Genomic DNA, 15,279 nt, shown 5'->3' with positions numbered 1-15,279 from the left:
GGTGAGCTGTTAGGAACTGGGGTACCTTCCCTCCCACCCTTTCCTTCAGCAGCCTTAAGGTCTCTCTCCTGTCTGCCTCATTCTACCGTCTCTTTCTATGAATCTCCTTGTTCTGCTCCTGGGCCTGTGGCCTGATGTGACAGCTTCAGACTTCTCGTTTTCTTCCTTCCTTCCTTCCTTTCTTCTTCGTCTTCTTCTTTTTTTTTTTTTTTTAAGATTCTATTTATTCATTCATGAGAGAGACACAGAGAGAGGCAGAGACACAGGCAGAGGGAGAAGCAGGCTTCATGCAGGGAGCCCGATGCGGGACTCGATCCTGGGACCCCAGGATCACACCCTGAGGCGAAGGCAGACGCTCAACCCCTGAGCCACCCAGGCATCCCGACTTCTTGTTTTCTAGATCACAGACTAGACAAGGACCATTTAGAGTCCCCAGGTGGCCATTCCAAAGGCCCAGCAGAGAGGGCATCAGATCAACTTCCCCAGGTCGAGTGTGCACCCAAATCCAGTCAGCTGTGGCCGGATCAGCAGGGCCATGCAATTCTGATGTGGAGCAGGGCGGGCTGTGTTTAGGGCTCAGGCAGGACTTAGGTGTTGGCTAGACAGGGACTCAAAGGCTGCTTATTTCTTACTGTCCTCTAGTGATTATAAGAGAAGGTTCACATTCAGTGTCTTGATATCCTAGATTATCTATTGGTTTTGAATTGCTAAGAAAAATGGGTTGGAAGGAAGGACAAGGAATTGGCCCTCGAGTAAAGAGAAGACCACGCCGACAAAAACCTGGTATGTCTATCAATTGTCATCTGTTCTGTGGCATACTTTTTTTTTTTTTTTTTTTTGAGAGAGTAAGAGTGAGAGAAGGAACATGAGCCAGGTGGGTGGGGGGCAGAAGGAGAGGGAGAAGCCCACTCCTCACTGAGCAGGGAGCCTGACCCAGGGCTCCATCCCAGGTCCCTGGGATCATGGTCTGAGCTGAAGGCAGATGCTTAAGGCCCAGGCGTCCCCGTAGTATACTTTTTAATGGCTACATGTTTCTAGAAATAAAATTGCTGGATCCAGTAGTATGCGTGTACAGTTGATTCATGACTCTTGAACAAAGGGGTTAGAGGCACTAACCCTGGAGGCAGTGGAAAACCACGTGTAACATTAATTTGTTTATTTTCAAGTATAATTAACATACAGTGTTATATTTCCACGTTACCTTTTACTTTGCCAGAACGTAACTGTTGGCCAGGAGGCTTACCTATAACAAAAACAGTCAAGGAACATGTATTTTGTATGTAATATGTATTCTATACTGTATTCTTACAATAAAGTAAGCCATAGGAAAGAAAATGTTATTAAGGAAATTAGAAGGAGGAGAAACTATATTTACATTAATGGTACTGTAAAAACTCTGTGTATAAATGGAGCTGCGTACTTCAAAGCTGTGTTGTTCAAAGGTCAACTGGTATTTTAAAAAAAAATTTAAATTTGAGTATAGTTGATACACAACGTTACATTAGTTTCAGCTGTACATCCTAGTGCTTTGACAAATCTGCACTATGGTGGCGTGACTATAGCTACCTCTGTTGCGACACTTTTACAATATATTGACTCTATTCCTTGTGCTGGGCCTTTTACTCCTGTGACTTATTCCTTCTGTAACTCCAGGCCTGTATCACCCACTTCCCTTCACCCGTTTTGCCCCCTTCCCTCTAGGAATCATCAGTTTGTTCTCTGTATTTATAAATTTGATTCTGCTATTTGTTTACTTGTTCATTTATTTTTTTTAGATGTCACCTATGAATGAAATCCTATGATATTTGTCTTTCCCAGTCTGATTTATTTCACTTAGCGTAATACCCTCTGGGTCTGTCCATGTCACAAATGGCATGATCTCATCTTTTTTTATGGCTGTGTAATATTCCATTGGATATTAGATATACCCCATTATTCTTATCTATTCCTTTATTGATGGACGCTTAGGCTGCTTCCATATCTTGGCCATTGTAAATAAAGCTGCAGTAAAACATAGGGGTGCATGTATCTTTTCTTTCTTTTTTTTTTTTTTTTCGCCTCTCCGCCCCTCCCCGCATGTATCTTTTCAAATTAGTGCTTTTGTTTTCTTTGGATAAATACCCGGTAGTGGAATTATTGGATCATAAGGTAGTTCTATTTTTAATTTTTTGAGGAAAATCCATACTGTTTTCCACAGTGGCTTTACCAGTTCACATTCTCAAAAGGTCAACTGTATTTTAAGGCTTTTTTGTGTGTCACACATAATGGCCTTCTGGAAGAATTGCACTAGTTTATATTCCTGCTAGCACCATGCTGTTTCTTAGTCTTGTCAAAACTGTGACACAGTTTAACAGGATTATTTTATTTCTTGTCCTTGATCTCTCTAGCCAGACAAGGAACTCTTGGAGGCAGTAACGATTTCCTTCGGGTTCTCCGTGATGCTGGGGCAGTAGTGGTTAGTTGTGGAGCACATTATTGCGGAGTGTGGATGGGGTAGGGGCTGGTGAAAACAATTCCTGAGTGAGCAGACTCTGACCGTAAAGCCAGAGCACCTTTCATAAGGGCTGTCGCGAACCCCTAAAGAGTGTCAGCAAGTCAGGTTTCTGTATTTTCTGTGGCTCATGACCAATGTATTTGAAATCGCTTTTATAGATCCTGGAGTAAAAATCTATGGCTGTGCACTACCCCCCGGAGGCTCTGAAGGATCTGAGGTATGGTAAGGCATGACTGACCTCGAGTTTGGTACCGAAACATGTTACTTTACGAACATGAAATTTGAGGATCCAAACGATGTTAGAAATCAGTTGGATCCCATTACAGTGAAACAGTCCTACCCTAAAACTACCTTCACGTCAGAGAATGTATTCAGCAACATGCCAACACCTTAGATATCCCAAGTCTGTCAGATTCTTAAAGTGGTGTTATTATTTGTGTTAGTATCAAGAACTTGATTTAGTGATTTCTGATAGAGGGAATGGAAGTTTGGTCCATGTTCTGTTTGGAATTAATCATTTGAAAATAGCATTTACAGGACTATGCACCAGTCAATGAGTCACCTTCATTCCACTTTTGCATCATTGTGAATAGGAGGAAGATGATGACTATGTGCCTGAAAATGTGACCTTTGCCCCCAAAGACGTCACACCTGTGGATTTCACACCTAAAGATAATGTGCATGGACTGGCTTACAAGGGCCTGGATCCCCACCAAGCATTGTTTGGAACTTCGGGAGAACATTTTAATCTTTTCGGTGGGGGATCCCAAGGGACCAGCAATCTTCTTGGAGAGATTGGAGTGAATAAAGGAAGGAAATTGGGAATTTCAGGCCAGGTAAAAGTTTCTGTTTCATGAATATGGCACTGCTGACGAATGAGAATGCTTTTCACATCATATTATGTATATAGTAGGTGCTCATTATTTGTTGACTGCATGGAGACTTTGAAGTGGTTCTGTTTTCCTCGGTCTTTTCTGAAGACCTGTCAAGCACACCTTCTTGATTTTTTATTTTTATTTTTATTTTTATTTTATTTTTATTTATTTATTTATTTATTTATTTATTTATTTATTTATTTATTTATTTATTAAAGTATCTAAACTCTTTTTTTTTAATTTTTATTTATTTATGATAGTCACACAGAATGAGAGAGGGAGGCAGAGACATAGGCAGAGGGAGAAGCAGGCTTCATGCACTGGGAGCCCGACGTGGGATTCGATCCCGGGTCTCCAGGATCGCGCCCTGGGCCAAAGGCAGGTGCCAAACCGCTGCGCCACCCAGGGATCCCCCTTCTTGATTTTTTAAAAAAAATATTTATTTATTTATTATTTATGATAGACAGAGAGAGAGAGGCAGAGACACAGGCAGAGGGAGAAGCAAGCTCCACGCCAGGAGCCCGACGTGGGACTCGATCCTGGGACTCCAGGATCGCGCCCTAGGCCAAAGGCAGGCGCTAAACCACTGAGCCACCCAGGGATCGCCCACCTTCTTGATTTTACTTTATTTTTTAATATTTATTTATTTATTTATTTATTTATTTATTTATTATTTATTTATTTTAATTTTTTTTTATTCTTTTATTTTTTTATGATAGTCACACAGAAAGAGAGAGAGAGAGAGGCAGAGACACAGGCAGAGGGAGAAGCAGGCTCCATGCACCGGGAGCCCGATGTGGGATTCGATCCTGGGTCTCCAGGATCGTGCCCTGGGCCAAAGGCAGGCGCCAAACCGCTGCGCCACCCAGGGATCCCTATTTATTTATTTATGATAGACATAGAGACAGAGAGAGGCAGAGACATCGGAGGAGGGAGAAGCAGGCCCATGCCGGGAGCCCGATGTGGGACTTGATCCCAGGACTCCAGGATCACGCCCTGGGCCAAAGGTAGATGCTAAACCGCTGAGCCACCCAGGGATCCCCACCTTCTTGATTTTAATATGTACTGCTGACATCCTGTGACCTGATGTTTTTGGAATTTGTGTGTTTCTAGGACTGAGGACTGCTTTCTCACACCCTTGCCGAGCAGAAAAACACACCTCCCCCTTTGATTGAGTTAATAGTTGAATTGCAATCTGCCTCTCCCAAGTTCAAGTCCAGATTTTACTGCCTCTCAGACTGTTTCCTAGTGCTGCATGACTCAGGTTGGAAACATGAATATACATTTCACGTGGGAGGCTGGCTTTTTACCTTTAGGGAGATGGAGAGCTTTCATTGATTGCCTGTGCTCTCAAATTGATTCAGAGGCTCTTTCTTAAATTACATTTAGAAAGTGTTGTCATTACCTTTCTTTCCCCAGTTTTTTTTTTTTTTTTTCAACAAAAAGTGATACTTGTTAGAGGCCACGTTCCACAAAGATTAGGAGTTCTTACAATAGCTGTTTCAGAAGTGGTGGCCTTCAGATCTTGGTCACCAGCCCTGGCCCCAGGCCACACTGAGCAGTAGATGAATATCCTGCCTTTCTCCTTTTGGAGACCCTCTTCTCGGCTGTGTTCTCCACCCCTCCCTGTGCTGGGACCCAGACCTGTAGCTGCTGCTGGGCCCAGAGGGAGCTCCAGCACTGGAGGCATGGCATGGCATTCACTTCTGGCCAGTGTCTCTAAGAGGACTTGAGTCTGTGTGTTAAGCTGGTCTTCCACTTCTCTTTTGGTGATCTTGTGGTGATAATGTGGTCTGTTCAATCACATCCTTAAAGTAGCTTTGTCCTTCAGTGGAGACACACCCTGAAACCTGTAATTATTCAGTTCAAAACCTTGTTTTTGAAGGCTTTTGGTGTTGGTGCCCTGGAAGAGGAAGATGATGACATCTATGCCACAGAAACTTTATCCAAGTATGACACCATTTTGAAGGATGAGGAACCTGGAGACGGACTCTATGGCTGGACAGCACCCAGGCAATATAAAAATCAGAAAGGTAATCCCGTAGATTCACAATTGATGATAGGACCAAATGTCGGGGTATTGCAGGAAGAAGGGGTTGCAGAACCAACACTGCAGTGTCAGCCTCTGTGGAGTTGGGGTTGTTGGTGAAAGAAGCAGGGTGAGAAACAAAGGAGAAGAGAGACCCAGTCGGGGGGCGGGGGCTGTAAGGCAAAGGTAGATGTAGACTGGGTCGGAGCCAGAGCCAGTTGTCGAGACAAGGTCAAAGTAAGGAGAGGAAAGACGTCTGGAATCAGGAGAGGGAGCGGTTATAAGGCCAGGAGCTTGTGCTGCAGGGTAGAGGTAGCATGGGGTCAGAGGGAAGCCTGAGGCCCTGGCCAGCTGGCCAAGGTAGGCCAACTCAAGCATCAAGGCCAGAGGCCAGGCGTGGGGACCCGCAGCAGGAGGGAACTTGGCACCCAGCCTGTCTCCTTACTCGAGTCCCTGGCTCTTAGGCCGCTCTTCTTGGGTGAGGAGATGGACACCTCTCAACACAACTTGGATTTCTGGTCAGAGTCTATAGGGATTCAGATCCTGTGGTTCTAAGTAGTATTTTAGTGTTTCTTTCCAGAGAAGGTGTGGGTAGCGTGTGATTTGGAGTCATGTGACTGAATCTGGCTCACGGCCATCTGCTGCTCAACAGCGGGGCCTTGGGTGAGGCTTATGACCTCTCTGGGCGTCATTTGTAAAGTGAGGATCAAATCCACTCTGAAGGTCATTGTGAGGATTAAGTGGCATAACTTCATGCTGGGCACAGTGCCTGCCCAACGACTGAATAAATAATGCTGCTCTTCTTTGGTTATAATAGTAAGAAGCACCTCAATGAAGTAAGGATTTCTAGTTGTCTTCACGTAAAATCTGATCAAACTGTAAAATACATCTGAAACATACGTGTTGAAATAATCTAAGAAATCGAAGCGTAACTTCCCAAAGGATGCCTATTTTGCATGTCTGGCAGAAAAAAAGGGAGGCACAAAACAATTTTTAGGGGTAGTTTGCTTAATGTCTGTGAACACACGTTCTGAAGACAGACCGCCTCCACTCCGGCCCTGTCATCTACGGCCTTGGGCAGACTGCTTTATCTCCCTGTGCCTCGGCATCCCTGCCTGGACCTGGGCATGACCGTGGCACACCCATGGGGATGTTATAGTACGAAAATGGTTTAAGAAATCCTGGGCACATAGCAAGCACTCTCTACGTGTCAGTGGCCTCTGTCCTCATCACCAAAAAAGAATCTAGGGTTTTACCCAAGAGGCTAGAAGAGTGTGCACCTAAATGTTAGTTGGTGTTACCACTTCCTTTTAGTTACCTGTATTTTCAAAATTTTCTACTAATACTATGTAATTTTATAACCTAAAAGAAAATGTATGGGGTGCCTGGGTGGGTCAGTTGGACTCTTGATTTCTGCTCAGGTCATGATCTCAGAGTCGTGGGATGGAGCCCCGAATGAGGCCCTGTGCTGGGTGTGGAGCCTCTTAAGATTCTTTCTCTATCCCTTTCCCTCTGCCCCTCCCTACCCTGTCTCTTTAAAAAAAAGAAAAAGAGGGATCCCTGGGTGGCGCAGCGGTTTGGCGCCTGCCTTTGGCCCAGGGCGCGATCCTGGAGACCCGGGATCGAATCCCACGTCGGGCTCCCGGTGCATGGAGCCTGCTTCTCCCTCTGCCTGTGTCTCTGCCTCTCTCTCTCTGTGTGTGTGACTATCATAAATAAATAAAAATTAAAAAAAGAAAGAAAGAAAAGATGTGTACTAATATGTTATAATAATATCATAGGTTATACTAACATGTTAATTATTGGTTATGTTAATGCACTAACACACTATTAATATATATTACATAACACCAATATATTAATTATATAATAGTTAATAAACTATAATAAATATATATATATAAATTTGCCTCCTGGGCCAAATCCCTGGCTTTTTCTTTATATAACACCTTTGGGCCTGTTGACTCAATTCCACCCTTCCCTTTGTCAAGCCTGACCTCCCCAGGCTCCCCTTATCCCCTCTCCTCTCACACCAGGCACAAATTCTATAGTTTTGACTTGAAGGTTTATCACTGAGTAAATCTAAATTTAGTCAGTCTTCATGGTTGATTTTTAAACTATTCTTATTTTTTTTTCATGATCCATATGGCTATAATAAATATTCTGTGGCTCTGTCTGCACATTTGCTTTTTATTTCTTCAGAATAAATTCATAAAAGTAAAATTGCTGGGCTTTAAATGAAAACAAAAATTTTAAGAGTATGAAGGGGTTTTAAATTTTAATTTAATTCTAATTCCAGTTTAGTTAACATACAGTGTAACATTAGTTTCAGGTGTACAATATAGTGATTCAACAATTCCATACATAACCCTGTGCTCATCACGACAGGTGCAGTCCTTAATCCCCATCACCTGTTTCTTTCTTTTTTTTTTTTTAAAGATCTATTTATTTGAGAGAGTGAGCATACATGGGTGTGGGTGAGTACATGCAAGTCGGGGAAAGGGCAGAGGGAGAGGATTTTCACGCAGACTCCCCACTGAATGTGGAGCCCAACATGAGGCTTGACTCCACAACCCATGAGATCATGACCTGAGTCGAAACCAAGAGCTAGAGACTTAACTGACTGAGTCACCTGGGCACCCCAGTCCCCATCACCTATTTCACCCATCCCTCCATCCACCTCCCCTCTGGTAACCATTAGTTTGTTCTTTTTAGTTAAGAGTCTGTTTCTTGGTTTGTCTCTTTCTCTCTCTCTCTCTTTTTTTTTCCCTTTGCTCGTTTGTTTTCTCAAGTTCCATATATGAGTAAAATCATACAGTATTTGTCTTTCTCTGACTGACTTCTTTTGCTTCACATAATACAGTCTAGCCCCATCCATGTCATTGCAAATGGCAAAATTTCATTCTTTTTGATGGCTGAGCAATATTCATTGTATATATACACCATGTCTTCTTTATCCATTCTTCTATCAATGGACACTTAGGCTGCTTCCATAATTTGGCTATTGTAAATAATGCTGCTATAACCATGGGGGTGCCCGGAGTGTGAAAATTAATCCCAAATTACCCTGGAGAATTTTAGGAACTTCAGAAGCTGGTACAAAAGTTCCACATGAGTTGAGCTGCAAAGAATGACTTTGTGGGGGAGGGGTAGTTACAGGGCTGGGCTGTGTTTTACGTGGCTGCAGGGCTTCAGCCCCATCTGCACAGCACGTGGCCGCATCTTCTTCAGACCAGCTAGCCAGCTTGTGTAAGCACTCACAGTACTCGTGCAGAAGGAGCTTTTTGCTACAGAAAAATGCAGTCCGTGCATATGGATTTTTGACATAACCACTGTGCTCAGGAAATCCTTGAGAATCAAGAGCCCCTGCCCATGAGGCTATCTCCGCAACCAGTGGCCGATCCCTGGCTCCAAGGCAACAGGGCACTGGTCATTCTGTTCCATGAGTGATCTTTAGCTCTTGTTAGAATTTCATTTGAGGAAAAGACAAAAGTACCTTTTAATTTGAATGAGATTAGATTACTGACTGACCTGGTTGTATTGCCTTCTGTGCTTTCTTTGGATGGTTGCTAAGGAAATTGGGGGGGGTGGTAGTCTGCCCCTAGGTCCTTGCCTGGTTTTAGGAATGACTCCTTCATGGTTATGATTTTATTTTTAACTATACTTGTCCCCTTGATGGTTTTTCTTAAGATCTTTTACTCCACAGAGTATATTCTTTGGTGTCCCCACGCGTAGCTTAAGACCTAAGTAATTTTTCTAAAAACAACATTGAGGCAGTTGTCATGGAGAGCCATAGCCTCACATCCGGGGCCACCTAATCAGCTGAGGGTGCTGTGGGCTGGGCTGCCAGTCACTAAGTCAACAGAGGTGTGAGGGCTTTACTGCCATTCTTCCCTCTCCTTTACTGCTATCTCTGCGAGATAATCACGTGTGACTTGTAGTATGTATGTTCTTGGAGATTAAAAAAACTGACGTCTTTTGTCTTATTCTAATCTTTTCTGCTTCTGAAATTAATCAACGACATCATTTTGTAGAATCAGAGAAAGATCTTCGATACATTGGCAAAATTTTGGATGGATTTTCCTTGGCTTCTAAACCTTTATCTTCTAAGAAAGTAAGGAAAAAATTTATTTTTTTAATTTTTTACTGGTTTAGTACTTAAAATATTTGCTGCTATGTAATCTAAGTTATTATATTACCAATTAAAAGTAAGTAAATTCTGTTTTCAAAAAGTAACAGTATAATCACTAGTGATTGTCCAGGAAAACATACTCTGCATTAGAAATTACAGTTGGTAATCACATTTTACTGAAAATCCCTAATTGCTGATCTTTTTTTTTAATCACTCATCTTTTTTTTTTTTTTAAAGATTTTATTTATTTATTCATGATAGACGTAGAGAGAGAGAAAGAGAGGCAGAGACACAGGCAGAGGGAGAAGCAGACTCCATGCCAGGAGCCCGACGTGGGACTCAATCCTGGGACTCCAGGATCGTGCCCTGGGCCAAATCGCGCCCTGGGCCAAAGGCTAAACTGCTGAGCCACCCAGGGATCCCAATCACTCATCTTTTAAATCCAAGCTCCATGTAAGGGGCTATTTCCATTAAAAAAAAAAAAAAGTTGCAGAGATACCTGGGTGGCTCAGCAGTTGAGCATGTGCCTTTGGCTTAGGGTGTAATCCTGGAGTTCCAGGATCGAGTCCTGCATTGGGCTCCTACAGGGAGCCTGCCTGCTTCTCCCTCTGCCTCTCTCTCGTGTCTCTCATGGATAAATAAATAAAATCCTAAAAAAAAAAAAATAAGGAAAGAATTGCATTCGAAACTGTTAGGAAAATGGAATTGATAGAATTCCAAGGGCAGTGTAACTTAAGGAAAAGTAGAAAATTTCAGGAAGTCATAAGCCCCGCCCCTGCCCCCCTGCCTCCTGAATGCCATGAAAAGTGTTGACCCGTATGGACAGGGTTCCCTGAACTCCTTGTCTGGGCAAACAGACGAGAAAGAGGCTGCATGCATGCTGGTCAAGCCCCATGGAGAACTCTGCATGCCTTTCCAGACAGTCCTGTTTTTGAGATTGCCATATGGCCTAGGCCGAATGGTACTCATTGTCACCCATCAGAGCCATGTGCTCACAGGCAGGCATCACTAGGTGATAGGTCCTGGTAGCTCAAGTGTGGCTCCTGGCCATTTGCCTTGTTGGCATCCCTCTGTAGATTGTCCCATACTTCAGTTCTTTGTTTTTGTATTCAGCAAACGTTTGTTAAGTGCCTCTGTGGCTTGACCTGTCGGTTCTTCAGAATAGGGGAGGATGGGGGTGTGCAGCTTAAAAAACCATATTCGGGGTTACAGCAGCTTTGTTTAGTTGGTATAATGTGTCATAACAGAAAGCGGAATATATTCAGAAAGGCGATGGGCACATAGTACGCTACTGTTATTTCCAGAAATGTCAAGTAATGTCGAAGGAGAATGTGAGTTTTTTTATGTGTGTGAAAGGAGAGCATAAAAAAGGCTGAGAAGTACTCGCTTGACTCCGGGCTCAAGGACTCCCTCCCTCCAGGGCTCAATGGGACTAAGTCCTGGCCCCCAAGTCAGCCCTTCTACAGCAGGGGCACCAGAAGCACAGATTCCCTCTAGTGGGCCCAAGGGCTGTGACCAGGGTGACAGGCATTGGGGGTTCCCGAGGTGCTGCTTGCTGGAGTAGTGCTTTGTGCTCTGGTCACCTAGCCTTTCACAGACAGGTTTTCTACAGGTGTGGCCCAAAGCCAGCCCCTCTGTATCCAGAGGCTGAACAGAACAGTGATTTTGCAGAGGGAGGGAAACTCTTTGAATCCGATGGAGGATATTAAGAGTCGTGGCTGTGCACCCCTCCTTTCTGCCGTGCTCCTCTGGATTTTTGTGTTATGGCCATAAAGAAGTATCTGCCAGCTGATCTGGGAGTCCATGTGTTCACAGAAGGTGGTCAACCTAAGACTGTAAAAAAATGGGATTTCCCAGCAATGATGACTGTCATTGTGCCAGGTGCTTACCCAGGCTGCATGTTTCAGCCACCTGGGGAGCTTGGGAGGCCCCACCTAGTGCCAGCTTTATGGGGTGGGACGCGGGCGTCAGTGTCATTAAACCCTCAGGGGAGCCCTGGGGACAGCTGCTCCCTAGAACCACAGCCAGAGAGCATTCGGTGTTGGGCTGGTTACAGAGCTCAGGGTTTCAGGTAGCTGAAAAATCTAGAAAATGGCTTCAATAAGACTGAATTCATGTTTGTTAGACTCAGAGCAAGGTTTAGCGAGTAATTTAAAAGTAGCTAATATAAATAAATAAATAAATGTAGCTAATACTTTTAATTTATCTGTTCTGTCATCATCAGTGCCTGAATTTCTCAAATATATTTCAATTTCAGTTTAGTCCGCTCTTGAATTAAAAAAATCCCTCAGGTCAAAAAAATAAGTCTTGAAGCTCTATTTTGGAACTGAAACGTAACCAGAAAAAGAATTTTGAATTTAAAAGCAACTTGTTCATTGTTCAAAGTTATCATTTTTTTTCAAAGTTTTAATCATACTTTTCTAAGTTTTCTGATTTACACTAAGCAAGTTGTGCGTGTGGGCTAATGCATTGTGATAACTATTATTGTTCTTCTTACCGCATGCAACATGCATGTTAGCATCTCTCTGCAGAAGTGGGCAGGGGGACCATTAAAAATGTGTGGCCATTAGAATGATGCGGTCCCAGTGGCCCTCCAGATCCGGAATGGATGTGCCCAGTGTGACCTTCCTGCTGGAGGTTGGCCTGGCGAGGGCAGGGTTAACAATACTCACAGGTTATGGGTTTTCTGGGTTAGGTCAAACGTGGTCATCTTGCAGCCTGTCTTTTCTGAGTTTTTGTTTTTTGGGTTTTTTTGAAGACTTACCCACCACCTGAGTTGCCAAGAGACTATCGACCTGTGCATTACTTCAGGCCTGTGGTAACTGCAACCTCAGAGAACTCCCGCTTACTCCAGGTGTTATCGGAGTCAGCTGGAAAGCCCGTGCCAGACCCAGGGATGCACAGTAGGCACCAACTGAATGCCTCCAAGCGGGGGGAGTTGCTGGGAGAAACACCTGTGCAAGGTAGGTGCCACGAAGAAGATAAGAACATCACGTTTATAATAATTGGAGTTGCCAAAGTCAAAATGGAAAGTTGTTTTCTCAGCGACACCTTTTAGCTGGTTTAGTATTCCCACACGGGGAGAACAAAATTGTGTATTGTGACTGGCACACGTAGCAGTGTATGGATCTCTTACTTCTTGAGACTTGTCTTCTTTTTTTTTTTTTTTTAAAGTAATCTATACACTGAATATGGGGCTTGAACTTTTTTTTTTTTTAATTTTTATTTATTTATGATAGTCACATAGAATGAGAGAGAGAGAGGCAGAGACACAGGCAGAGGGAGAAGCAGGCTCCATGCACCGGGAGCCCGACGTGGGACTCGATCCCGGGTCCCCAGGATCGCGCCCTGGGCCAAAGGCAGGCGCTAAACCGCTGCGGCACCCAGGGATCCCAATAAATAAAATCTTTTAAAAAAAAAAAAGAAAGAAAGAAAGAAACCACAACCCTGGTCTTAAGCTCAGCAGTTTTCAGACTTATAACGATTGCTGGGATGTGGCGCAGACAGAGGTGTGGGGGCCTTCACTGTCCTTGCACAGCCTGGGGGAGAGAGTACTGTAAGCTCTTCCCTGAACACCTAAGCATCTGAAAGCATGGGCAAGTGTGGAGAATCCTTTGTAGGTTGGCGCGGAAAGACCCACTGTGAGAGGTGAACTTGGACTTGGTAGTCGGGAGTCTGATAGGTATTTCAAATAAAATAGAACAGAACAGACTTGCTTTTCCCTTGGTCTTCCCATTGTCAGTGAATGATGCCACCAGTGACCCACTGCTTAGACCAGAATGTAGTAATCCTAAATCCTGCCCTCCCCGCCCCCGCCCCAAGTCCATCAGTAGGTCCTCTCAGCACTACCTCCAGCACGCTGGGACCCCGTCATGTCTGCATGTCTGCTGCTTCCAGCTGGGAGTGAGCGCCCATCCTCCCGCACCTGGCCCATTGCGGGGCCTCATTATTGGCCTCCTCACTTCCCTGCCTTCCTCTCTGCAGTCTGTTCCCCTCAATGGCAGCCTCTCTTAAAACACTCCAGAACTTCTCATACTAAAGGAAAATCCAGACTTCCCACTGGGCCACGTGCTACCGACCTATCTCCTCCTTCAGGCCATGTCTTACCCCAATCTGTCTTAAACCCCCTGGGGTGAAGCCCTGTGGTCCCACTTTCTGCCCTGTGCCCTGTCCACCGTGACGTACCACTTTGGGCCTTGACGTTCACTGTCTCCTCTGCCCCTGCTCTTTCCTCACACTTTGGCTCCATGTTTTACTTAATTCACCACAAATTATCTCTTTGGAGGGAACTTCCAGGCTTTCGCTGCCCCCTCGCCCCCCACACTAGTGATTCCCCATACCCCACTCCCAGGCCTCACTTCTAAGTCTCCTTCAGTGGTGTCACCCTGTTTCCTTTATGGTTCTCCTCTCGTAGCTAGCCTCTGGGTTGCCTTTGGGCTTTGCTAATGCCCACGCCCCCTGCTAGCAGGAGTGGGGCCTTGTGTGCAGTGTCCTCTGGCCCAGGCCGGGGCTCTGGGGGTGCTGTGACAGGAGTGAACACTGCAGGGGCAGCTGGCTCTGAACCAGGGCTTGTGCTGGGCCTGGCTGCCGAGCAGTGGCCGCCTCAGGCTGGAAGCCCGGAGCCTGGGATGTCAGCTTCCTCATGCTAGGACCATTCACTTACCTGATAAATATCCTAAAGGCCTCCATTTTTGCCTGCCATAAAACTAGAGTCTTATTATTTCATGGCTGTCTGGTTCACAGGGATGCTATGAATACAGTTGAAAAACTAAGTGTAAAAGACTCCGGTGACATGCATTTGTGATATAGAACACGAAGGTACCCCAGGAGTATCAATATAGTTGTCTTACGATACTTTTCATCTCTTCCTATTACTGTTTTTATTTAGGTTCGGCTACTTCAGTGTTGGAGTTTCTGTCCCAAAAAGATAAAGAGAGGATCAAAGAAATGAAGCAGGCAACAGACCTGAAAGCAGCTCAACTCAAGGCCAGGAGTCTGGCCCAGATTGCCTCAAGCAGCAGATCCCAGCCCTCCTCTGCAGACGTCGGACACTGCTCGTCGTGGCACATGGCATTGAGTGGTAGGACAGCCACCACCAGAGCCAGCAACTTCAAACCTTTCGCAAAAGATCCAGAAAAGCAAAAACGATATGAAGAGTTTTTAGTAAATATGAAACAGGGTCAGAAAGGTGGGTGCTAGGCCTGGGTCTCCTCTTTCTGAGCCAAGGGAAGCAATCTTGCTATTCTGGCCCTAGTCCCAGATTTAAAGTTGAAATGTCCCATTCTGCTGGTGTTTGGCTTTGGCCTGCTGCAAACAGTGCCAAGATTGTAGTCCCTGGCTTTTGACCTTAGAAAGTAAGAACAAGTAGCTTGTGTTTCTCCCTATCTCAGGTCCCAAAGATAGCTGTTTTGAGTAGAGAACATGCTTTGGCAATGGCTCATGTTAACCCACAGACCGTTTACTGTTTTCAAATGCTTGCCTTCTGTAAGTGTTGCATTTCACACCAAGGGAACAAGGTCATCTCCCACTTTATCTTAAAATCCTAATCAACCAGCCCTATATCACAGTCTAAAATTTGATTTAAGAAGGTAGTTGGCTGTTGAACCATTCCAAGGGGAAAAGAAGTCACCCTCCAATCTACCGAGTAAATATGGACAGACTGAGCAGGATTGCTGTCATTCAAGTCGTCAGCAAATCTGAGGCCTTGGTCCTCAAAAGCAGATCTTGGCCTACTGTGCTTCACTCCTTA

General features: G+C 44.6%; 1 protein-coding gene across 1 annotated transcript in view; it reads left to right on the top strand.

The window, feature by feature from the left end:
• The window catches only part of GPATCH1 (G-patch domain containing 1), a 43,343-nt gene that overhangs the window by 10,449 nt on the left and 17,615 nt on the right, over positions 1 to 15,279 (top strand). Inside the window, exons 5-11 of the mRNA XM_055311697.1 lie at positions 686 to 783; positions 2,653 to 2,711; positions 3,088 to 3,330; positions 5,255 to 5,402; positions 9,433 to 9,512; positions 12,289 to 12,493; positions 14,419 to 14,718. Coding sequence (XP_055167672.1) covers positions 686 to 783; positions 2,653 to 2,711; positions 3,088 to 3,330; positions 5,255 to 5,402; positions 9,433 to 9,512; positions 12,289 to 12,493; positions 14,419 to 14,718 — 1,133 coding nt within the window. The remainder of the gene's footprint in view (positions 1 to 685; positions 784 to 2,652; positions 2,712 to 3,087; positions 3,331 to 5,254; positions 5,403 to 9,432; positions 9,513 to 12,288; positions 12,494 to 14,418; positions 14,719 to 15,279) is intronic.

The sequence above is a fragment of the Nyctereutes procyonoides genome, unplaced genomic scaffold (assembly GCF_905146905.1).
Source record: "Nyctereutes procyonoides isolate TBG_1078 unplaced genomic scaffold, NYPRO_anot_genome, whole genome shotgun sequence".
In the NCBI taxonomy this organism is placed as follows: Eukaryota; Metazoa; Chordata; class Mammalia; order Carnivora; family Canidae; genus Nyctereutes; species Nyctereutes procyonoides.
The sequence above is the reverse complement of the archived record's forward strand: the minus strand, read 5'-3'. Positions and strand labels throughout refer to the sequence as shown.